This window comes from Amphibalanus amphitrite, unplaced genomic scaffold, assembly GCF_019059575.1.
Source record: "Amphibalanus amphitrite isolate SeventyFive unplaced genomic scaffold, NRLGWU_Aamphi_draft 000056F_arrow, whole genome shotgun sequence".
In the NCBI taxonomy this organism is placed as follows: domain Eukaryota; kingdom Metazoa; phylum Arthropoda; class Thecostraca; order Balanomorpha; family Balanidae; genus Amphibalanus; species Amphibalanus amphitrite.
Window position 1 is genome coordinate 1069953 of NW_024881552.1, and position 22374 is coordinate 1092326.

Genomic DNA, 22374 nt, shown 5'->3' on the forward strand with positions numbered 1-22374 from the left:
CCAAATTTCATAATAATGTGTTGGAAATATTGAAATTGAGGCTCGTCGAAGCGAAGCGCTGTTCCAGCCTCGAGGAGCTCACGGTGCATGTCAAGTCAGTCTGGGCTAACTTCAAGCCTGCTATACTGCCAAACATGCCGGTTGGCATGCCGCAGAATGTATTCATGTGTTTGCCTATGAAATGGGGAGCACATTGAGGGGTCATAAACATATCAAAACGCTATGTACTCTGTTTTACATGCAAATATAAGGTGAGAACGAACTTATGGGACACCCTGTATATCAACATGTTGCAGAGTTTATCGCATCGTGCATCGCCATCAAGTCCATACTGTGCTATGCGCATTTACTTCGTTGATTGTATCTGGGGTAATTAATGCAACCGTATTTGTAGTTTGTACGTATTAGCACGCTAGTTTTCGCTACAGCACAACAGGCACAAAAACGCTCTCATTAGATAGACTTTGCGGTGCGTAAACTGAGCATAAATAACAGCTACACTGGTGTGCAGATATAACCGGCGCAGCATTGTAACACACTCTCAGCTGACGGTATATCGGCCGTATTCCAGACGATATTGAGGTGCGGTTCTTCGAGGTTCGCGACAACCGACTGCACTGGGAGGCATTCGGCGAGTTCTTGCCTGCCGATGTGCACAAACAAGTCGCAATCTGCTTCAAAACGCCACGCTACGCATCACTAGAGGTACGCTCAATCTTACCACTAAATCTTAGCAGCAAACCTTAGATTGGCACGCTACCCAGTTTATTGCGGCTCAGCATTCACCTTCAGCTGGTAATGTAATACCTGGCTAGTTTTATAGCTGAGCCCCTTCAGCAACGCTGGCTTCGTGCAGCTGTTCTTCTGAGCCAAATGCTAAACTGGTGTCCTGTAAACCCCCGGAACATGCCGTGCTAGTACGGCAGGGAATATGCTCCCTGCACCGAGCTGACGGGATTCCGTCCGGCTGGGATCCGGGCCCCGTTAGCCGGGTTTCCTGGACGGAGGCGCCCCGTCTCCGTGACTTACCTCACCGGTCGCCCAGTTTACCGCCGGGCGGAGTCACGACATGGCTGCATACCGCCGGCCAGCGGCGTAGTAGTATAGTAGAGGCCTGGATCAGTGCAGTGCATGGGATACGGTTATATGAGTTACACGGTAATGAGTAACAACAGTACCTACCTACCTGATATAGATCAGAAACTAGTTGAGTTCCATATTCATTAAAAACATATCGATTGGATATCGATCCTTGTCCTGTCTTTTCGTGTAATGTGCTGTCTGTCTACGTTCTTCCCGCTGACGGTGACCTACCGTGGTCCAATCCTACCATATCTGCCCTTTCTACCTTGTTGTCGGTCCCTCCTATCCTATGTCATGCTCTGACCTGACCTGACGTGCCCCTTTCCCCCGCCTGCCGTCAGCTGGAGTCGCCGGTGCGCGCGCAGATCCAGCTGCGCCGGCCGTCCGACAAGCAGTGCAGCGAGGCGCGTCCCTTCACCTTCACACCGCTCGACTCAGGTAGGCCCTTCTGGTCGTACAAGCGCGCCAAGACGCACGTGTCGCTCTTCCACCGGCTGCTGAGCTGGGAAACGGGCGACGAGCCGAGCGCCAAGCGCGGCGCCTCGGCCGACGGCCGGCGGTCAGCCGAGCTCACCTCGGCCGTGCTGGGAGACCTGCCCGCCCCCGCCCCCGCCCCCGCCCCCGCCCCGGCCGAGGTGCAGCCGCCGCTGCCGCCCAAGCGGCTCCACCGGGTGAAGCGGGACACGGACTGTGCCGACTACGCCCTGCCGATGCCGGGCCAGTCGCGGGTGGAGGCGCCCACTAAAGCCGAGATCCTGCTGAGGCGGTACACGGCGCCCAGTCCCGGCGGAGAGACCAGCCCCGGCCGCGGCCTCCTGGCGGCCGACTTCAACAACGGAAACTACGAGCGCGTTGAACAGATGGCGCTGTACGCCGGCGTGGCGCCGATGGCCTCCGCGTCCGAGTTTGACGAGGCCAGTCTGGCCTACTATGATGTGGATAATAACGTCAGTGGGCCGCCGCCCAAACCGACCCACGACGACGAGGAGATATACGGCGCGTGGATCCGCCGCTGGGGCAGCGTCACCTCCATACCCACCACCGTGCTCGATCTGTACGTGTAGGGCGCCGCTGAATTTTGTCCGTGGAGGTGGTAGTCTTCTGGAGCACGCTCACCGCGCTGCGAGCGTGACAGTAATTGTTTGCTCACCAGGAGCCATAATGTTTGTTTTTGTAGTGCTGGGCACTCGCTGTTATTCGAAGGCAGCGGCTGATGTTCGGAGCAGCGCTCAATTTTGTCAGTTTCGTCTGTAAAAAGCGCCTCTCACTTTTTGTTTCGGGAGGCTCGTTCAGACAGGCGAAGGTTTTTATAGGAGCGGATTCCCGCGTGCGTCAAGCAGACCTCACTTGTTTGCTCCCGCGGTGTTTTGTGAGCCGGTCTCGGCCTGTTGTCTGTTTCCTTTGAACTTGTTGCAGGGTAGGGCGCCGGCCGGGCGGTGCTGGATGCTGCTCTGTCCGTTTTGGACCGGTTCGACCTCTGCGAGTCGATCACGGCTGGTCGGTCGTGCGCGCTGTCTGCCGTAGTGACCAGTCTGTCTAGCCGCGGTGACCAGTCTGTTAGCCGCGGTACGATCTCCAAGTGTGGGTGGGAGCGGTGGGAGGCGGCCGGCCGCGCCGCTGGTCGGACGGTGGCCGGCGGACCAGGCGGGACTCCCAGTGGTGTGGAGCACCTCTGCCGTCCCCAGGGACGCGCTCTGAGGGCCGGAGGGGCCGCCAGCTGCGGTTTGTGCAGTGTTCGGCACTCCGCCGTTATGTATACGGGGTGTGGCGGCGGTAGTTCATTGTTTGCACTGGAGGGTGACGGTGTTTTCACCCGGGCTCAGTTGAACCGTTGTCGCGTTTTCGCGTTTTGTTATCCCCGTAGAAAGACAGCTGAAGCAACCCGAAATCCCCGCGCTACCCCGTATTTTCTAGGCAAACTAATCGCAATGATGCATTATTTGATACTAGTCCTTGTGCGCTGTTGATAAGTATGTGTGAACCCGTTTTTATACCGACGAGCTTTTATTCGTCTCGTCGTAACCATCCTACATAGCATAAAGTGTGATATAATGACAATGGGTGCGTCTGCGTATGAGAAGTCACCGTTTTCCGTGCGTTGTTTGTGTGTTTTGTCTCTCGACCCCGGTCTGATCTTGCCGCTGGCGCTGACCCCTGCCCGACCTCTGACCTGTGTGTGTGACCTCTGACCTGTGATCTTTGTCTGACCTGTGTGTGACCTCTGCAGACGGTATAGAGGAGAAGAAGAGGAAGATGGCGCGCAACTCTGGCCGTCTTCAGCAGTACCTGGCCGATAACCTGGGCGGCGATCAGGGTCCCAGTGAGTTCTTAAGTCCCGGGCCTCCTTGCAGGGAGCGCTTTGGAGGACGGCGGAGACTCGGGTGGCTGTCTCGGGTTCTCTCGGTGCCTGTCTCGGGCTCTCGGCTTTACAGGTGGCGGCGGACGTCTCTCGGTCCTTCCCTGTGCCCTCTGCACCGGTGGTCGGTCGCCCGCCCGCCGGCTGTCGGCGGGTCTCTGTCTCCTCCGCTTGCCTCTCTGCGCTATCGCTTCTGGCTTTGGGTCGGGACTGTGGAACGCTGGTATCGCTGCGGCTTCTGAGGATTATGGTGACTGTGGTGGTGGGGTGTTTGTTCTCTGGTGATGTTTCTTGCTCTGGTGACGGTGTGGTGTGTTTGTTGGCGTGGTGTCGGTAATGAGATGGCTGAGCGCTGTCCTGAGGTTTACCCTTCAACCTTACTTGCGAATTCAATCCTACAATGTCGCGCCTGCTCTTTTGGGTGGGTCAGTCATGCGTCACACAAATTTTTGGCAAAGGTGGCCTTTTATCTGGCTGATAAAAGACTCTGGAATGTAGCCGAGATGCAAATAACCGATGCAATTTTCTACACCGTAGCTATGTTGTACTGGAACTGTCTGGGCTGACAGTAGGACAGTCCGGATAGTTTTTGAGACATTTTATGAGTGGACAAGGTGGACTTTTGGAATTGATGCTGTGAGCTTGGTGTGATTGTTTGGAGCTCCCTGGCACCCCGCCTCTGTCAGGGGTCGTGGCGTTATTTTACAGAAGGCCGCTGCTGTCCACCCCAATCCGTCTTCCCTATAATATCAAATCCCTTTATGTAGGACGTGCTGAGCGCGGAGCCCTGGGTGTGCTTGGCTCGTGAAGTGCCCGATGGTGTGCCAACCGAGACTGTGTGGTAGTATTTTCGACTGTTGAGAGTGATGAGATGATGACTTTGATACTGGCCCCTCCCCGCGCTCCCCCACACCGAATCAATGCGCTTGTTGCAGCTCTTGATACCGCAGTTTTAATAAAGGCTGTTTATTTAAGGGAATGTTTGCATCCTATTGTCAACAAAATCCACACCATATACTTTATAGTACCTACGATCTCGGTATTTCGATCTCCATGGAGTCCCAGCTGGAATAATGATGGCAATGATCAGGCAATGATCTTCCCCGAGCCGGCGATGACCAAGCTAAGTGAGCGGCATGAGTTAGTTTTGTGGTGCTGCATCCACATACGAGGCTAGTCCTTCCAACCCGTTTCAGTTTGTGATGACCTCATTCGTTATGTGATGGCTCGACACCGCCATCACAGCTCTTTCTGCACTTATGTAAACAACGTTTTCATACTACGATTTGTAGGTGTTTTGTATTTCCAAGTGTTCTCAGAAGTGACCCCAGATGTTTGTGTTTTGCATGTTGCATGGTGTTTATTGCTTATTTATGCTTTCAGTTTCTCCTTTTTGCTTTGCATGCCTCACATTGTACTCATTTGCTTGTCCGCTTTTGTTGATTTAGTGGCATCAGTTAATTGTTTTGTTTTGCTATCTAAAAGCAGTGCGAAATTTCGCAATGTAGCTTTACCTACTTGTTGCTCGATATCCTAGCCGGTGATCAGATATGTTCAGCAATCATGTGTCCCACACTTTTCAGAGTGGCGGTTAGCATATTTGTATTATTGAAGTATCGTCACATCTAGCTAGTTCATCTTCACAGTAACATAAGTACGGTCACACTCAGTTATATTCTCATGGTTCCATGTGTTGTTCTTAGCGCTCACACAGTCGCACAATGAGCTCCGCACCCACCACCCGCCCCAGCCGGCACCCTACTAACCTCTGTGGGACCGACAGGCGTGGGCCGGCCGTTCGGCGATCTCGGCGCGCGACCCAAGGTCAAGGCCGCCGCCAAACGGATGAAGCAGATCAAACCGGAGCCCGTCGGTGAGTGATAGACCGTGCCCGCAGCGGGCGGTGATGAGAGGGTGATGTTGTTGGTAGTGTTGTGGGCCCTAAAAGTATGTCGGCCAGTGACTTACCAGTGATTTTGTGTGGTACGGGGACGGGAGGGAAGTGATGGTGGACGAAAATGGGACAATATTGGTAGGATAGCGCGAAGTCAGCTCAGTGCAATGATGCTGTGTCCCCTGATATGCCCTGTGTGCCCCTTCCTCCCCTCCCCGTTACCTCCAGCTCGTCGTTCCCCGTCTGACGCCGTCTGTCGTGTTCACAGACGCTCCGGCCGCCTCCGATCCGGTGTTCGTGCCCTCCTCTGCCGGCCGGGGGGCGGCGGCCGCCGGCGGGGCGGCCATCGTCTCGCCGTCGGGGATGTCGGGCGGCGGCATCGTGCAGCAGACGCAGTACATCCGTCCGGGCGGCGCGGCCGGCGCCGAGCCCATCAAGGCCGAGTACCTGTACCCGGTGCCGGGCGGGCCGCAGTACCAGGGCTACCGGTCGCCGCAGCACCCGGCCGCCACGCCGCCGCCGCCGCCGGGCGCCGTCTCGCCGGGTCCGCCGCCGCCGCCGCCGCCGGCCGGGCAGCACCAGCTGTTTGACATGGACGCGCAGCGACCGGTCACCTCGGCGGCCAACATCGAGCTGGACCTGAGCCAGCTGAACTCTGCCGACCTGAACCTTCTCAGCTTCCCCTCCGACCTGGACGCCAACCAGCAGGCCATCGAGGGCCACCTCTCCAGTAACCTGTCGCAGAGTCTCAGTTTCCTGGAGGAGGGCGACGCGCCGCCGCCGCCGCCGCCGCCGCCGGCCGCCGTGGCCGTGGCGCCGCGGCCCGAGCTGGCCGGTCAGGACGAGCCGCAGGACGCCCAGATGGACAGCTTCACCCGCAACACCATCAGCGAGCTCGAGTTCCTCAACCAGCTGAGCAAGCGGTGAGCGGCGCCGCCGGCCGGGCGGGAGTACAGTGATCTCCGGAGACGGGTGAAAGGCTTGTGAGCTGGGCGGTGGGCGCCGCCAGAGGTGGGCGGACGGACTGCGGGCGGCGGGACGGCCGGCCGCTGGGAGTATCCGGCCGCGCAGTACTGCTGTGTGGACCCGCGGACAGAGACCGGCCGACGCCGGGCCGTGCCGGTCAGAGAGGTTGTGTGACATCACTCTCATCTCATACGAGATCCACGGCTACCGGCTTTGTGGAACACCTAGTGTTCAGATCGCACCCATCATGTTGTTTAGTAGACGCTTCGTATGTGCTGTATCCGCCGGGAAAGAACTTTGCGCCATCCCATGTGAAATCGCAATATTGGCGTGCCGGTGGTCGGGCGGGTCGCGAAGCGCGCCCTGCAATCTATTTGATGTGATTTGTGATGTGTTGTTTATCAGTGCCGAATGACGTTACTTGGTGCATAATTGGTGGTCGTTTGTATGACGTGCAGAGCGCTGCCATTGGTGGATAGCTAGTATTTTCGTATTTGTGTTGGTGACATTGTCGAGGCAGTATTTGCGGAGCCGGCCGCTGTTTTGGCCGGTTCGTCCTGCTGCGTTTTTGCAATAAAATAGTGTATGCAATCATACCCAGTGGCCACTTTTATGGAACTCGAGGCAGTGCTGCACGAGGCGAAGAGCGGGTAGAATTAAATCGTTCCCGGGCTCTGCTACTGGCGGAAGTCTCACGCTACTCGCTAAACAATGCTCAGTAACCATATGGCATGACCGTGCGAAGCCCTTGGGGGTCGAGCACGTGAATGATGCGACGGGTGAACCGGTTACTGCCCAGTCACTGACTTCATAACCACATCCCGATAACCCAGCGGGTGGTCGCGTGCACACTTCACCCCCGATCAGCCATCGGTGTCATTTTTAACTGGTCACGGATAAGCTCACGAAACACGACATGCGAAATGGTTTTTACGATCTCAATTTGATCCGGTGGGAAGTGATCGCTTGTGACTAGACTTTCCCTGCCTTCACGCACCTTCTTTTCTAAGGCCATCTGGTAGCACAGGCCAGAAAACATGGTGCCTTCTCGGTCTTGTTGAGCAGAAGCTTTTGTTTATGAAAAATTCAGTCAGTTATCAGTATCATGAATATTGAATGCTGCGCCAGAAATGAGGAGCGAAGGGGCTGTGCCTTGGGTCGAGATTGTCATTGGGATAATGGTAATTCACAGAAATTGAAGAGAAAAATACTGGCTAGAAATCGGTTAAAGTAAATTTTTGAATTACTGCATGCATATGCCTATGAGAAGCTGATTCTTATGTATTATAAGGTTGATCTGCTCACATCATTCATTTAGCGGCCTCAACCTAGCATCGGTAAAAACTGGGGCACCATTTGAAAAGAAAACATCTATGATACTTTTTCTTGAAATATGATGTTTATACCAAGTTTATACAATACTTTAATACATATTTGTTCCATGATGGATAATTCTTGTTGAAAATTATCAAACAACTAATAAGTATCAAATTTGTTTGCAAAAATAACAAAACAACAAAAATATAAAACGAGGAAGCTATAAATGACGTCATGTTATTTGATGTAAACATCAGTGACCTTGAACTTTGGCTCCAAATTTAAAAAAGGCTGTCTGACGCCAGGTCTGACGCTACACGTGGTTTTGTGGCGCGATTGCTGCGCGTTCTTTTGTGTGCTAGAGAGCAAGCTAGATAGAGTGTCTGTCGTAATAATTTTAGTTACACATGGATGCCTTTTTATGTAAATCCTATTACTTGTACTCTAGGTAGCTAAGCATTTAAATGTCACATCAACTCCCGCTCTTGTAAGAATGACATCAAGTGGCGCGCTGTCTATGGAGGTGCTCCCCACCGAGGTGCTGGAGCGCATCTTTGCTGAAGTTGAATTAGAAAACGTTCCTGCACTCTCAAGAGCTTGCAAACGATTTGAGGCTATCTTTGGATCGTGTGATATAATATGGCGAAGACTCTTTCAACTGAGGTAAGGAATGGAGGATGTCCAAAGCTAAGTAAACAATTCAAATTGCTCTTAAAGTCTTAACATAACTGAAAAGAATATTATCAATTTTCAAAGAGCTGTGGCCTGTTTGATATGGTGCTTATGGTTTTCTGTGCATTTGTCCTCAAGCACATCGCATTTGTCCATCCTGCTCACCGGTGGCGGACCTGTTGCAGGTTTGTGCGCATGTGTCAGTCGTCAGAAAAGGAGGAACTGGAGTTGCTTTTGGCATCCCAGGGCCACAGCTGGTACGGGCTCGCCCAGCACCGACTGCAGATTGGCAGAATGCTGCGCGAGCGTCTCGACTACCTGGCCGACCGGTACAACGGACTGGGTGAGGCGCTGCCAGACCCCGTGATGGAGGACTTCCGAGCGATGGTCCGCCACCACGGCTCACTGATCATGAGGGACGCGTTGCTGGATGAGGTCGTCCCCAGGCAGCAGCGAAGGTGAGAAAGGAGAAATTAAGTACCTAGGTCTCATGCAATACCTGTTGTACCAGACTAGGACAGGGCAGGGTAATAAAGCCGATCAAGAGATCAAAGCTATCAGCTCTCAAATAATGAATTTGCTTTGTATTTGTTATGCTTGATTGTGTCATTTCATGAGTCATCTTAATTTCTGTAATTAGGGTAGATATCAATAAATCCATTCCAACCACTGGCAGTGGCCCAGAAACAAGTGGCACCTACCCCCGTCCGATGTCTGACCGGGTGCTCTTTCTGTCGGCCAGGGGCGCGCTGGCCCGCCGGTACTACGCCACCATGGTTTACCGCGAGATAGAGCGCGACCTGGTGCTGCTGCCGATGATGCGCTCGTTCACGCGTCTGCCGGAGCAGTCGCGCACAGTGACGGCCACCTTCCACCTGCTGAGCTACTGGCTGCGGCCCGAGCTCGACCCGGGACCCACGCCCGACATCGAGGGGTGAGCAGACGCCCGCCGACGGACTGGCTGGGCTTCACGAGTCTGTAGGGTATTGGCGATATTTGAGGCTACTCGGGGATAATTATTACAAATTACATAGTGAGCATGTCATTTTGAAGTAGACGGGCTCACAAAGATTCCCACCGTTACTGTAATCACCGGGAATGACCTGCGGGAACACTGCGGTAGAGGGCCACCTCTGACGACCTTTGATCTTCGGACTTATGATTCTCTGACCTCTGGGTGACCCCTGACCTCACTCGCTGTAGGTGCCGCGGCAGGTGACCGTTAACCTCCCTCCCCCCCCCCCCAGGTGTCACCGCCAGGTGGCGCGGCGGGTGACCTCTGACCTCCCTCCTCCAGGTGTCACCGCCAGGTGGCGCGGCTGGTGACCTCTGACCTCGCTCCCCCAGGTGTCACCGCCAGGTGGCGCGGCGGGTGCTGCGGCTGGTGACCTCTGACCTCCCTCCCCCAGGTGTCACCGCCAGGTGGCGCGGCGGGTGCTGCGGCTGGTGCGTCAGCGCCACCCGCGCCACCCGCTGTCCGGCTGGGCCGACTGTAAGCTGACGCCGGACGGTCCCGGCGGCTGGACGCTGACCGAGGGCCGCCAGCTGCTCGACTGCATCAACCTGATCGTCTTCGGGCAGATGGAGCTGACGCTGCTGAAGGGCCGGCTCGGCGGCGAGCTGAGCCGCATCTGCGACCGGGTGAGTCGGCAGCTGAGCTGAGCTGAGTCGGGGACTGGGAGCTGAGCTGAGTGCGCCAGGGGGCTGGGGAGCTGAGCTGTAGACTGTAGAGCCGATCGCTGATCCAGTGGCCTTCCGTCCCTCATTCTTAGTAGTAGAGCGATGGAAAAACAGATAGCCACGTAGTCACTAGTGTGCTTACACTGTAATGTAACTGTAGTTACAGTTATAGTAACTCTGCCATAGTTTCATTCGATAAGGTGGCTGCACATCACCTCACGCTTTGCGTAGCTAATGTGCCTCGGCGGTGCAGCTGCCTCGAACACTACCGAATAGTGCCGTTGTTCGTTCTGACCCGTGTAGCCGGCTGTCGTATTGTAGAGGAGTCGGTGTTGGAGCCCCGCTACCACGCCGTCCCGCCGCCTATACTTACCCCGCCCGGTCCGCCGGTCCGATACAGAACTGCAGCGTCTATGAGGAGGACGATTTTGGCGAGCTCTCCGGCCAAAGGCTCCAGCGCGCCGGGCCAACGCGGCAGAGACCGCCCGAAGGCGAAAAGGTCAGTCACTGGGATATTCCGCAGTGCGAGCGCTTGACGGTAAGACTTGAGCCTTGGACGGCCTAGTAGTTGGCTTTGTGGTGTAGTTTGTACCTTAGTTAGCCACAGGACGTGTCCACCATCCGCCGCCTGCACTAACCTCCTCTCCCGGTCTGCCGGTCCTCCGCAGAAACTCAGTGCCTACAAGAAGTACATGAATAAGCTCCAGAACTCGCACTACAGGCACACCGAGCCGCGACTGATGCCCCCCGAACGGAGAAAGGTCAGTCTAGGGGACACTGAGCCGTGAACACGATCTGAACCGCTGGCTGGTCACAGGGAAGTACGGTCCGACGGAGCGGAGCTCTGATGCCGATGGCGATACCGGTCGGCACCCGACTTCAGACTTGCGTCCGTCCTAGTGTGTTCGTTCGGTCGTGGTAGTTTGGGATTGGTTTCAGTGGTGTCGCAAATTAGATTAGTTGGTATTAGAGATAGTCGCTTAGTTAGATTAGTTACTTAGCGATAGCTGCTATTCATATGATTTTGACGTTTGTTATGTGTAATGCCTTTGAAATGTGGATAATCACTAATGTCGGTTCCTCTAGCCCTGGTTGTGCCTGTGTTGACTGCCGACCCGCGGCTCTCAGATTCGTTCCCTGTGTACCGCACTGCGCCACCCAGCAGTCCCACACCCCCACTGCGCCGCCCCGCTGTGTCCTCACGGCCGTCCGCGCCGCAGGTGTTCTCGGCGTACTCGTCGTACCTGGCCGGCGGCGGCCACTTCCTGGGTGTGGTGTCGGCCGTGTACGCGTCCGTGGCCGGTCTGCTGGGCCTCGAGCTGCACTTCATCCTCTGTCCCGACACGTGGCTCCTCTGCTGGCCCATCGGCACGTGAGTCGACGGGAGGGGAGGGGGGGCTGCTGTCCTGGGAGGGGTCGGGACTCGGGAGGGATGCCTGCTCTGCTGGCTGCCGGAGCAGATCGGGACGTTTGCGAGGGTCGGTGCCTGATGGTCTGTTCCAAACGAACGAGAAGTTTTGTCAGCGATGTTGCGTTGAATGCTGAACTAATTACAGGGTAACCTCAAATAACACGCCTGCTTATATATAGCATATTAAGTAATGATTTTATTTTACTGAGATGATTCTTTCTGCTTGCTTCTGAGCTGCTGTTTCTTGTTTTTATGTTGTAGGTAAAATCGGTTATGTATTTGGATCGGGCGCAGCGAGTGTGACACTGGCTGCGCGCTGACCTCCGAGGCTCCGACTGACACCAGTCCCCGTGCGTCACCCGCTGTCTGACACCGGCCCCCGTGCGTCACCCACTGTCTGACACCGGTCCCCGTGCGTCACCCGCTGTCTGACACCGGCCCCCGTGCGTCACCCACTGTCTGACACCGGTCCCCGTGCGTCACCCGCTGTCTGACACCGGCCCCCGTGCGTCACCACTGTCTGACACCGGTCCCCGTGCGTCACCCGCTGTCTGACACCGGCCCCCGTGCGTCACCCACTGTCTGACACCGGTCCCCGTGCGTCACCCGCTGTCTGACACCGGCCCCCGTGCGTCACCACTGTCTGACACCGGTCCCCGTGCGTCACCCGCTGTCTGACACCGGCCCCCGTGCGTCACCCACTGTCTGACACCGGTCCCCGTGCGTCACCCGCTGTCTGACACCGGTCCCCCGTATTACGGCAGCGAGGACCGCCACATCTACGTGGACATGAACCAGAGCGGCGCGCAGCTGACGCGCAGGGAGGCGTGCCTGCAACTGATGTTCCAGTCGCCCGACCACGCGCCAGAGGCCCTGCTGGAGCCCGTGCCCAAACACAAGGTGGGCTCAGTGGTCTGGACCAGATCCCTGGGAGGGTGCTCATTGGGTGGTCATGATCTAGACATGTCGCAGCGTGCATTGACAGTCGTATGTATGACGGCAAGGGAGTCTTCTACGGTCTCTAATACTGTACGCGGAATGATGAATGCTGCCATTTTCATGTGCAATGTGTGTGATATCAGTTTGTCCCTCTAACGGTGGCGCCGATTTGCAGCTGCTGTGGCGGCTGGTGTCAGTAGGGTCTCACATCCGCTCCCCTCTGTTCACAGCTGCTGTGGCGGCTGGTGTCAGTAGGGTCTGACGTCCGCTCCCCTCTGTTCACAGCTGCTGTGGCGGCTGGTGTCAGTAGGGTCTGACGTCCGCTCCCCTCTGTTCACAGCTGCTGTGGCGGCTGGTGTCAGTAGGGTCTGACGTCCGCTCCCCTCTGTTCACAGCTGCTGTGGCGGCTGGTGTCGGGCATGTTCTGTCCCAAGGATCACGCGCTGGCGGTCGCCGACCAGGTGTCCATGCGACTGCTGCACTACTGGCTCTTCGACAACTGCGAGATCCACGAGATCTCCATGTGCTCCATGGTGATGGTGCTGGAGAGGAGCCGGCCCATGTACCTGCACAGACTCTCCCAGGTCAGTCAGGGTTTCAGAAGCCAGACTCCGCGTCGGCCCATGTGCCTACACAGACTCTCCCAGGTCAGTCAGGGTTTCAGAAGCCAGACTCCGAGCCGGCCCATGTACCTGCACAGACTCCCCCAGGTCAGTCGGAGTTCAGTAACACAGACTCTCCCAGGTCAGTCGGGGTTCAGTAGTGCAGACTCCGACCCGTCCCATGCACTTGCACAGACACAACGCATGTAATGAATATTGTGTATTCAGTGTTGTGTAATGGATATGCAAACAAAAAAAAAAAAAATGCATGCATTATTTTCACTTGAACCCAATCTCAAAAGAAAACAGTTCAGCTGACTGTGTTTCTGTAGCTACGTGTCTGCTGTATGTTACGCTCGTCTAGAGGTGTCTCAAGTCTCAGCTCTTTGTGTGTGTCTGTCTGCTGTGTGACAGACGCGTCTAGAGGTGTCTCACCTTCTGTGTGTGTCTGCTGTATGACGGACGCGTCTGGGGGTGTCTCATCTCCTGTGTCTGTGTGCGCGGGTGCTACTGGGTGTATGTCTGTCTGCTGTGCGACAGGCCCGTCTGGAGGCGTCTCACCTGGTGGAGAATCCAGTCGCCGAGCGCACGGCGCTGCCCGCCTACCTGGACCGGCTGCGAGCCGACCACCTGCGACTCGTGAAGTCGGTCAACCTGCAGCGCTCCAGAGACGAGCAGATGGTCAGTGGATGGTTTGCCCGGGGGCCGGGGAGCCAGGTACAGTCCACAGCAGAAGTAATGTGGGGTTTCAGTCATGGGTATGTTCTGCTTCTGAACCTTAGGAACGATTAGTCAGACTACAATGAAACTTTGAATGTAGCTTATATGTATCGTCACCCTTGCAGCTGCAACTTTAGCTATTGACATCTTCTTTTCGATCACTCCGCATTAAACAATCGCCAGTCAAAGCCAACCGTTGAGATTGGTAAAACCCTACATTACTTTAGCGGTGGGCTGTACAGGTCAGGGGTCGGGACAGCTCCCTCCACGGCTGGTCAGTGGCGGTCCGACCGGGCCGGGGAGCCGGGTACAGGTCAGGGGTCGGGACAGCTCCCTCCACGGCTGGTCAGTGGCGGTCCGACCGGGCCGGGGAGCCGGGTACAGGTCAGGGGTCGGGACAGCTCCCTCCACGGCTGGTCAGTGGCGGTCCGACCGGGCCGGGGAGCCGGGTACAGGTCAGGGGTCGGGACAGCTCCCTCCACGGCTGGTCAGTGGCGGTCCGACCGGGCCGGGGAGCCGGGTACAGGTCAGGGGTCGGGACAGCTCCCTCCACGGCTGGTCAGTGGCGGTCCGACCGGGCCGGGGAGCCGGGTACAGGTCAGGGGTCGGGACAGCTCCCTCCACGGCTGGTCAGTGGCGGTCCGACCGGGCCGGGGAGGGGGGGGGGGTGTGAGTACAGGCCAGGGGTCGGGACAAATCCCTCCACAGTCCACAACTGCCCTATAAGGAAACTCTTCAGTACCTTTTCTGGGACAACTCTGGTGTATCTATAGGTCCGGGAAGCCCTCACACACCGTGTTGGCGCGGGCCAAACGGCTGCGATGCTGATTACTCCCACCACCACTCTGTTCTATGGGCATATTTGATAGCTGGTGCATCTCTAGCTGTTTATTGATCGTTTTGTTTTGCTGGGTTAGGCCCTTTCGGTCTGACAAGACCATTTCAGAGCCGGAAGGATGATAGGAATTAGGGGGAGACATTGGTCTGGGCAGACACCCTAGAGAGTCGCCGGGACTGAGCCCGTCCGAATGGACAGGCCGACCAGCCCCCCAAGCACTCTCTGCACCCGGCTACGGGGTGCGCTCCCTCGGGAGCAGCGGTGTCACTCCAAGGTAGCAGCCCGCATGAGATAAAGGTGCCTATCCAACCCGGAATGGGGGTTGCGGCGTGGAGGAGAAGGATTTCAGTATCCTGAGGATAGAAGCACGGAACGGTGATTTATTGATCGTTATATTGCTGCTCGCGCCCTGCCGCTGTTTGAGTGGGTATATGCCGTAAGGTGTTGGCTCTCACTAACCGTGGGTGTCCTCCGGCCCGCAGATGGAGGCGAAGCAGTGGCCGCCGCCCGAGGGCTTCTGCCGGTTCCAGGTGGGCGACATGGTGCAGCTGGGAGACCACCCGCACCGGCGCGCCGTCGTCTACAGCGTGGTGCTCCGACTGCACCTCGTCGCCGGAAACGTGAGCTACTGGTCGGGTCGGGGGAGGTGGGCCATATTATGGCTGCTTGTTAGGTCGGCGGAGGTGAGCCATATCGTGGCCGCTGGTTACTGCTAGCGACACGAACCAGCTCAGTCTGATACTTACCGCAGAATGTTGCCATGGGATACTGTGGGAGGGTAGATAGTAGAAAATATATTTGCTAATTATTTGAGGGCATGCTACCAAGCCGCGCTACCCTACTGACGCGCCGCCCCGCTCCCCAACCGTACTGGCTGTCCGACAGTACCTTTCTATCCGTGCTGACGCCCCCTGCCCCACTCCGCCCCGCAGCCGTGTCAGCTGTGCGTGGTCGGCCGGCTGAACCCGCCGCCGCACCATCTCCGGGTGGGCCGCTACCGACTGCTGCTGGACGGAAACGAAAAGATGGACGTCGAGGAGGGTGAGTAGGGACTGAAGGAGCCCCCACCCCCACCCACCCCCTCTAGTAACGGGTCAGGACGGCGGGGATCGTCCTCTACCGTGGTGACCCCAGAGTCCTGACAGTGTTAGACTCGGTAACCAAATAAGCCTCAGTTTGTATGTGAGATATCGTTCGGTGGAGACCCTGAACTTGAACAAGTGTTTCAGTTGTTTCGGACGGTTGGTAGGTATCCGCTGTTCCCCCGCTGTCCGCCAGCCCGGCCCCGTCTAACACTCTCATGTGGCCCTCAGACTCCATCTGCGCCAGTCCGTGGGCGGCTCCCATTGAGAACTGCGAGCTCGGGCGCTACTTCACGGGGTTCGATGGGCGCCGGTACGTGCCGCTGCCGTCGCTGGCTCGGCGCGCCCGGGAGCGGCCGGACGCCGGCCCGGTGGAGGAGCACCGGCCCTGGCCCCGGCCGCTGCGGCCGCCGCCCGTCTCCTGGCGGGTCGCCTGGCCGCGCCGGCTGCCCTACGACGTCGAGTTCCAGCCGGGCGATGAGGACGCCGTGGCGGCGCCGCAGGAGATAGAGCTCGGCGGACTGGTGCTGCACTAGCCGGGCGGCCTGCGCTCCACACTAGTGAGGCCCGGTGCTCCACTGGCATGTGCTCCACTAGAGATGCTGATGCGGTCTGGTACTCCACCAAGCGTGTCGAGCCCGACCACATGCTTTTGAAGAGGAGCGCAAATATGGTCGTACCCGAGTGCCTTATGATCCACTGAAGTGCCCAGATCCGGCTGTTGTTGAAGAGAGAAGAGTGGTGCGGATGCGATCGTACCGCGCTGCCCTACACCTCGGCGGCTGGCTGGGATGCAGCTGTACCGGGTGGAAGGAGAGGCGGATTGGGACGTTCAGCTCCTGGCGGCGTCTGAGTGTGGGGTGGTAATTTCAGCTCCTCCTTCTGGTGGTGGTCTCTATCCTTCGGCGGCGGGCTTTTCTCTGTGTGTGCTAGTCTCTAGGAGTGGGACGGCCGAGGACCCCTACCTCCGGGCTCCGACTGACCTCAACTCAAGCAGGGTAAGATCAAAGGGCGCCCGTGTGCAGGTTTAGGTGTGGTGTTTCCCGCGGCCGGCGTCTTTCAGCGAGTTTTTGTGTGGGCGATCACGCTGTCAGCCGCTGCAACATTCTTTCAATCAGTTACCGGTAGGTATCCATACGGGTGGAGTAGTTCATATAATCAGGGTTTGATATTTTGTTTACCATCTCAGGGTTGCGTCTCGTTTAGCTCAGCGGCAGTGCGATGGAGTAGGTAGAAACGAATGGTCATGGAGCTTTTCAGGGAGTACAAAGGTGGTTATCGTGTCGAGCCTTAGGTCCCCTGCCTGCAGGGAACTACCGAGGTGTAACCGTGCGTATCTGCTCAGGACCAACCATGGATGGGCCAATGTACTGCAGCTTTGTATTGGTTATACTGCTCTTGCATTATTAAGTGGACTTTCTTATTTTAGCGCGTATTTGTCTCATTTTTATGTCGCATTTACAGCCGTGTGTCTCGATCTCGATGGGTTCCAGAATTGTAGGAGATTAGAATCAGTGCCATTCCGCCATCCCGGCCTGTGCCGTGGTTCCTGGATTGTCTTTCTTGGGTGACTGTTTATCACCAAATTTACAATCTGATCTCGTTACGATCTCGGGCATCGCCATTTACATGTAGTAGCAAACATATCTTAGCTCAGGTATAGCTCAAGTTTTAGCCCGCCTTGTAACTCAGGTTTTAGCTCTCTAGTAATGTTGGAACGTACAGCTTTGAACCCCGTATCCGCCGTTTTGTAGCTGCGTGGATGATGCCTGAAATATGTGGCGTGCCTGTAGCTGTGTACCAGATGTGAGCCGCCCGGCGTACCGGCGAAGTGTTACCGTCTTTCACAGGGTTTTACGGCTCCGCCGAGGTCTTTCACTACTCGGCGTGGGTCACCAGCCGAGGTCTTTCAGGGCGGAGGCCGTCCGCCGCCGCCGGTGCCGTCCGTGTACTGTGTGACGCTGTGGTGCTCCAATACATGGTCTTCCATAGCTCTGTGTTTGCCTGGTGGGCCGCGCGGATAGCTTTTATGGTGTTTCCTCGCCTGCCTCATTGGAGAATAGGACATATCTCTGGAAATGTCAGACACGGGTCTCCGGACATCTTTTTAGAATTCACAGTGTTGTCAAAAGAAACACCATAATTAGCTAAACGTGTATTTCAGATCAGTCAGCTGTTACAGCGGTGAGTTATATAACCAAGTTTGACATTGAATATTCTCGATGAGGCCGCAGTCAGTTGATATAAATATGAACATATTACGCTGAAATGAATAGCCCCAGTTGGAGGCGGACGTACCTAATGAAACGCACTCGTACCACTAAGCGAGCCCCACTCATACAACCTCATTCATACAAAGCTTGGGTAAAACTCTGCAGTTTCGGAGGGCGGGTCAGGTGCAGGTTGATGGGCGGAACTCTAAGGAGGATGAGTGATTAAACCCAGCTGTCGGACTGAAAACTGGTGGATCTCGCTTTTAAAATAATGCACTTTCTATTTACAAGATTGCGGTAGCTCCGTATTCCCCACCGTTATCCTTACATGAGAGCACCTCTAGCACGTGGACACCCCCGCGTCGGTCGCGACTGTGAGGACCCCGCTCTGTCCCTGGTTGCCCCGTCCATCCCGTGCGGCGTCCTCGGCCGGCCGGGACGGGTCGGTCGGCGTGTCTCCGCTCTCCGGTCCGCCAGCAGCCGATTCCTGCCGGGACGGAGCCGCGTCCTGCTCCTGGGGACCGGCAGCTCCTCCCGTCAGCGGAGCCGCCTCCTCCTGCTCCTGGGGACCGGCGGCTCCTCCCGTCAGCGGAGCCGCGTCCTGCTGCTCCTGGGGACCGGCGGCTCCTCCCGTCAGCGGAGCCGCGTCCTGCTGCTCCTGGGGACCGGCGGCTCCTCCAGTCAGCGGAGCCGCGTCCTCCTGCTGCTGGGGACCGGCGGCTCCTCCCGTCTCGGCAGGGTCCTCCCCGGGGGAGCCCCTCCCACTGTCGGCGCCCGCCTCGGTCGCCGGGCAGGGGTCGGCCTCGGCGGTGGCGTCACTGGCAGCGTCACTGTCCGGTGGTGAGGCAATGACGTCACTGCCTGACGCGGTGGTGACGACACTGGCCGGTGCAGTCGTGACGTCACTGTTTGGTGTGGCGCTGACGTCACTGTCTGGCACAGTCGTGACGTCACCGGCTGGCGCGGTGGTGACGTCACTGGCCGGCGGTGAGGCAGTAATGTCACTGTCCGGTGCGGTGGCGACGATCTCCGTAGAAGAGGACTCGGTGGTCTCGGCTGGCGACTGCAGCTCTGGTTCTGGTTCACTTGTGACGCCAATACTCGAGTCAGGTCCGCTTGTGACGTCAGAGCTCAGCTGGGCTTTACCTGTGACATCAGAAGTCGTGTCGGCTCCATATATGACGTCAGAGCTCTTGTCGGGAGCCTCTTCAGAAACTTCACAGACCGTGATCTCCGGGGCAGCGTCGTCCTCCGCCCGCTGGTCCTGGCTCACCTCGGCAGGTTTCTCCGTGGCCTCACTCCTGGGGCCCTCAGATTCGCCGGTACCGCTTGTGACGTCATCGGCCGTCCCCTGCGTGACGTCACACATGACCACCTGTATCTGGGGGACCGGTGCGGGCGCCGTCTCAGTAGCGTGTTCCTGTCCCGTGCCGTGTCCCTCGCCCCCCGGTCCGGCGGCGTCCGCGGTCAGCTCCGTCTCGGCGGTGGTGCCGTCGGCTCTGGTGCGCCGGTGGTGCCGGTGGTGGTGGTGGTGCCGGTGCTTTCCCCCGTGGCCCGGCGCGCCGCCCTGGCGCAGGATGCCGCGCAGCTGGTGTCCGGAGCCGGGGTCGTTCAGCCGCGAGAGGGCGGCGCTGTAGCCGCGGATGCTGTCCCTCACGGCCTCCCGGTGCAGTTCCAGGTCCGCGAACAGCTCCAGGAGCGCCTCGCGGTGGTCGAACAGCACCGGCTCCGGCTTCCCGGCCGGACCCGTGACGTCATTGGCGCTGGATATGTCCCGGTACACGCCCGCCTGCGAGGTGTCGCTGCTGGACCCCTCTGGAAACACAGCACACGTCAGTGACGTCATCGAATGTAGCTGAGTCGGTTGTGATTATTGATAGGCATCGCGGATTTAAACGGCTGTGCGTCGTAATTAGCGTAAGCAAAATCGTTACCCTGACGTTGGCACTGTGATTTGATGCAGTTCTACTGCGAGACATCATGAAATTAAAGCAGCCACGCAACCCAGTAGTCCAGGCGTTGGCCACTCAGTTCTGGCAGTCAATCGACTCACCCTCCTCGCAGTTCCACTCGCGGTCGAAGCGGCACAGCCGGCGCCGCAGCGCGCGCAGCATCCGGCGGGCCTTCTCGCAGAGTCTGTGGCGCGCGTCCGAGCCGCAGTTGGTCTCCTTGTGGAAGAACACCACCATGCCGAGCAGCAGGAACAGGAACAGGAAGATGCCGAGCACCTCAGAGATCAGAACACCTGCAGGTACAGGGCAGAGTGCGTTACAGTGGAGGTCAGAAACAGGGGGGGGGGGGGTAATTAGCGATTGTCATCTAATATCAGACGTTCCATGACCTACCACCATCTGCCGAGATCTATATCACAACGCCATGACCTACCCTCTCCCGAGGCATGTGTCACGGATCGTTGACCTACCCTGTGCCAAAGCCCACCGGCCTCCGATCTACCCTCTGCCGAAGCCCGTGTCGCGGGTCTATGACCTGCTCCCTGCCGAGGTCCACTGATCAGTGACCTACCCTCTGCCGAGGCCTGTGTCATGGGTCGTTGACCTACCTTCCGCCGAGGCCTGCATGACGGGCGCCTCGATGAGGTTGCCCTCCCTGACCAGCTCCAGACGCGCCTTGGCCGTCAGACGCTCCAGCAGCTTCACCGTCCGGCGCTTCTCCTCGTACGTGAGGGAGTCATCTGAAACGGGTAGTGACGTCATCCGGAGCAGGGAGGGCATGGGTCGCCTGGGAGGGTGTCCTAGGTGGCGCTGCTGGCGGCGTAAGCTGGTGGCGGCACCTGGGCCACAGCCAGACTAGGTGAAGGCAGAAAAGGCTAAGGCACTAATAGCCACAAGTGGCGACCCTGACGCCAGCGATATCCGAGCTTTGCTTAATTTCAGCAATTAGTTTAGTAGTGCTAGTTATAAACACGCCATGCAAGCAATATTGCGCGTTTCTATCGCTCGTGGCCTGGCGGCCGAAAGGTCCTGCAACAAACCGATTCATGGCAATGACAACACAGAAAATCAAACACTTGCAATGACGTCCGCTTCCCAACTCTCGCCCAGGTACGAACACGAACAAAGAGAAAAAAGAATATGCAGTTCTGCTTTTCGGAATCATGCCCCGGTGTCCGGTTCAGGTGCACTCGGGGTCCCGGGTCTGTAAGAGACTGCACAGCCCAAGCCGAGTCCTTCCCAGTCTCACTTACCGCCGTCCATAGGCAGCAGGTCGTCCTCAAAGTGAGGAGCCATGACGTCCTCTCCCGTAACCGGCGCCGTGGTCGATGGTAGGCGCTACCGCTGTTACGGAAGCTCCTCCGGTCCCGGCAGCTGCTGCTGCAGAAGATCCTCCCGACTCACTCCTTCGGATGTCTCTCCAGCACAGGGTTAAATGTCCGCTCAATAGACGGTCAAAGTGTTCAAAGTGTCAAAGGTCCAGTGTCCGTCAGAATGCCTCTGGCGCTGTCGCTCTCAGCTCAGCTCACCACTCACTGCAGCGGCCCCACTCGGCGCCTGAGGCCGAACCGTCCAGCGATGGAGCCCCGGGCAGCCAACAGAACCCTCACAAATACACACCGTCCGTTCAGCGACCCGTCCCAGCCGCGGGGGTCTGACCTGACCCGGTCAGCACTCACGGCGCCACTGGACCCACTGACCCAGGTCACAGAACACAGCGACACGGGCGTCCGCTGACCCTGACACGCACAGCGCCGGCCCGCGACTGGCCGGCCGGGCGGCGCGGGTCCCTGCGTGTCCCTCCTGTCCCCCGGCGTCCCGGGCGGGTCCCGGTGGGCCCGACAGAGCCGCGGCCGCCCCGCCGGGACGCCCACCCAGGATTATCCCCGTAGGTGCGCCCCTCCGACCTGTCAGCTCCCGGGAAGCCGCTAAACCCGGCTAACCCTGGGCCGCGCCGCTCGGGACTGAGTGCCGGCAGCGCAGTGCACGGGTCGGAGTGTGAGCGTATAACCGCCGTGTGACAGGTGCAGTTCAGCAGCCAGGACAGCCGATAGCGGGCAGTGGGCTTTAAAAACGCATGAAACAGCGTCTGCATCGAAAAGATGAAAACATGATCCCTTATTTCACTGTCATACTGAGATTGTGATGCTGGTATTTATTTGAGTTCCCTACTTTCTGTTTGAGAGTTGGTGATTTGGAATGCCTCCCTGCGTAAAGATCTTTGCATGACACTGACATTCTGGAAACTACCCGGAAACTATTGGAAACTAGGTAATTTCACCCAAACTTATCTCGGCAATAGCTGCAGATTACAATCTCCGTCGGCGCCCGTTCCATTCACCCCCTAACGAGCTCCCCGCTGTTAGTGGGTGGGCCAGGAGTCATTTTAATTCCGGCGGAATTAGGAGCCCACCAAGACGGTAATCTTCGACTCGGGTTTCGGTGATACCTGACACCACAGGCCGGGGCCGCAGGCGGACCTGAGGTCCATTGGCGGCGCCGGATAGCAGATCTCTCCTAATAGCTGCTGACGTGACATCAGGGACATACGCGTCACCCCCACTGGAGATTAGCCTGCTACAATGCTGACCACCCTGCGCGGACCCACCACCACACCTGGGTATTTCAGGGGCTTACACAGCGGCCGGG

General features: G+C 57.6%; 3 protein-coding genes across 11 annotated transcripts in view; 2 read left to right on the plus strand and 1 right to left on the minus strand.

The window, feature by feature from the left end:
* Positions 1-6895, plus strand: part of LOC122378244 (transcription factor p65-like) — a 42976-nt gene extending 36081 nt beyond the window's left edge. For all 4 annotated transcript variants that reach the window (XM_043359084.1, XM_043359083.1, XM_043359085.1 and 1 more), the window contains 5 exons: positions 572-705; positions 1425-1521; positions 3311-3403; positions 5223-5312; positions 5602-6895. In XM_043359084.1, the coding sequence (XP_043215019.1) occupies positions 572-705; positions 1425-1521; positions 3311-3403; positions 5223-5312; positions 5602-6260 (1073 nt within the window). In that variant the 3' untranslated portion in view covers positions 6261-6895. The remainder of the gene's footprint in view (positions 1-571; positions 706-1424; positions 1522-3310; positions 3404-5222; positions 5313-5601) is intronic.
* Positions 6896-7909: 1014 nt separating this feature from the next.
* Positions 7910-17551, plus strand: LOC122378245. Of its 5 annotated transcripts, XM_043359087.1 has the most exons (14): positions 7984-8279; positions 8474-8746; positions 9031-9222; positions 9698-9929; positions 10369-10467; positions 10637-10729; positions 11189-11340; positions 12144-12279; positions 12714-12902; positions 13461-13601; positions 14961-15098; positions 15411-15519; positions 15792-16109; positions 16148-17551. In XM_043359087.1, the coding sequence occupies exons 1-13, from the start codon at positions 8110-8112 to the stop codon at positions 16094-16096; spliced, it is 2229 nt and encodes a 742-aa protein (XP_043215022.1). In that variant the 5' UTR covers positions 7984-8109; the 3' UTR covers positions 16097-16109; positions 16148-17551. The 5 variants fall into 5 exon arrangements, with proteins under 5 accessions (XP_043215023.1, XP_043215027.1, XP_043215025.1 ...); XM_043359088.1 differs by having other exon boundaries at positions 7910-8279; positions 15792-17551; XM_043359090.1 differs by lacking the exon at positions 10369-10467 and having other exon boundaries at positions 7937-8279; positions 15792-17551.
* A 151-nt stretch (positions 17552-17702) lies between these two features.
* LOC122378246 (collagen alpha-1(XV) chain-like) lies at positions 17703-21583 on the minus strand. 2 transcript variants are annotated; one of them, XM_043359094.1, is made up of 5 exons: positions 20979-21508; positions 20347-20465; positions 20297-20309; positions 19827-20018; positions 17703-19588 (listed from the first exon to the last, which is right to left on the minus strand). In XM_043359094.1, the coding sequence occupies exons 1-5, from the start codon at positions 21019-21021 to the stop codon at positions 18114-18116; spliced, it is 1842 nt and encodes a 613-aa protein (XP_043215029.1). In that variant the 5' UTR covers positions 21022-21508; the 3' UTR covers positions 17703-18113. The 2 variants fall into 2 exon arrangements, with proteins under 2 accessions (XP_043215029.1, XP_043215028.1); XM_043359093.1 differs by lacking the exon at positions 20297-20309 and having other exon boundaries at positions 20334-20465; positions 20979-21583.
* Positions 21584-22374: the final 791 nt, after the last annotated feature.

Excerpts from the sequence above, each read along its gene's own strand:
- LOC122378245 (XM_043359088.1), top strand. The coding sequence starts at position 8,110 with ATGACATCAAGTGGCGCGCTGTCTATGGAGGTGCTCCCCACCGAGGTG. Across the intron at positions 9,930-10,368 it reads TGAGCCGCATCTGCGACCGG|AACTGCAGCGTCTATGAGGA; the intron begins GTGAGTCGGCAG and ends GGTCCGATACAG. Across the intron at positions 11,341-12,143 it reads CTCTGCTGGCCCATCGGCAC|CGAGGACCGCCACATCTACG; the intron begins GTGAGTCGACGG and ends GTATTACGGCAG.
- LOC122378246 (XM_043359093.1), bottom strand. The coding sequence starts at position 21,021 with ATGGCTCCTCACTTTGAGGACGACCTGCTGCCTATGGACGGCG. Across the intron at positions 20,466-20,978 it reads CCTGCTGCCTATGGACGGCG|ATGACTCCCTCACGTACGAG; the intron begins GTAAGTGAGACT and ends TACCCGTTTCAG. Across the intron at positions 20,019-20,333 it reads CATGCAGGCCTCGGCGGAAG|GTGTTCTGATCTCTGAGGTG; the intron begins GTAGGTCAACGA and ends CTGTACCTGCAG.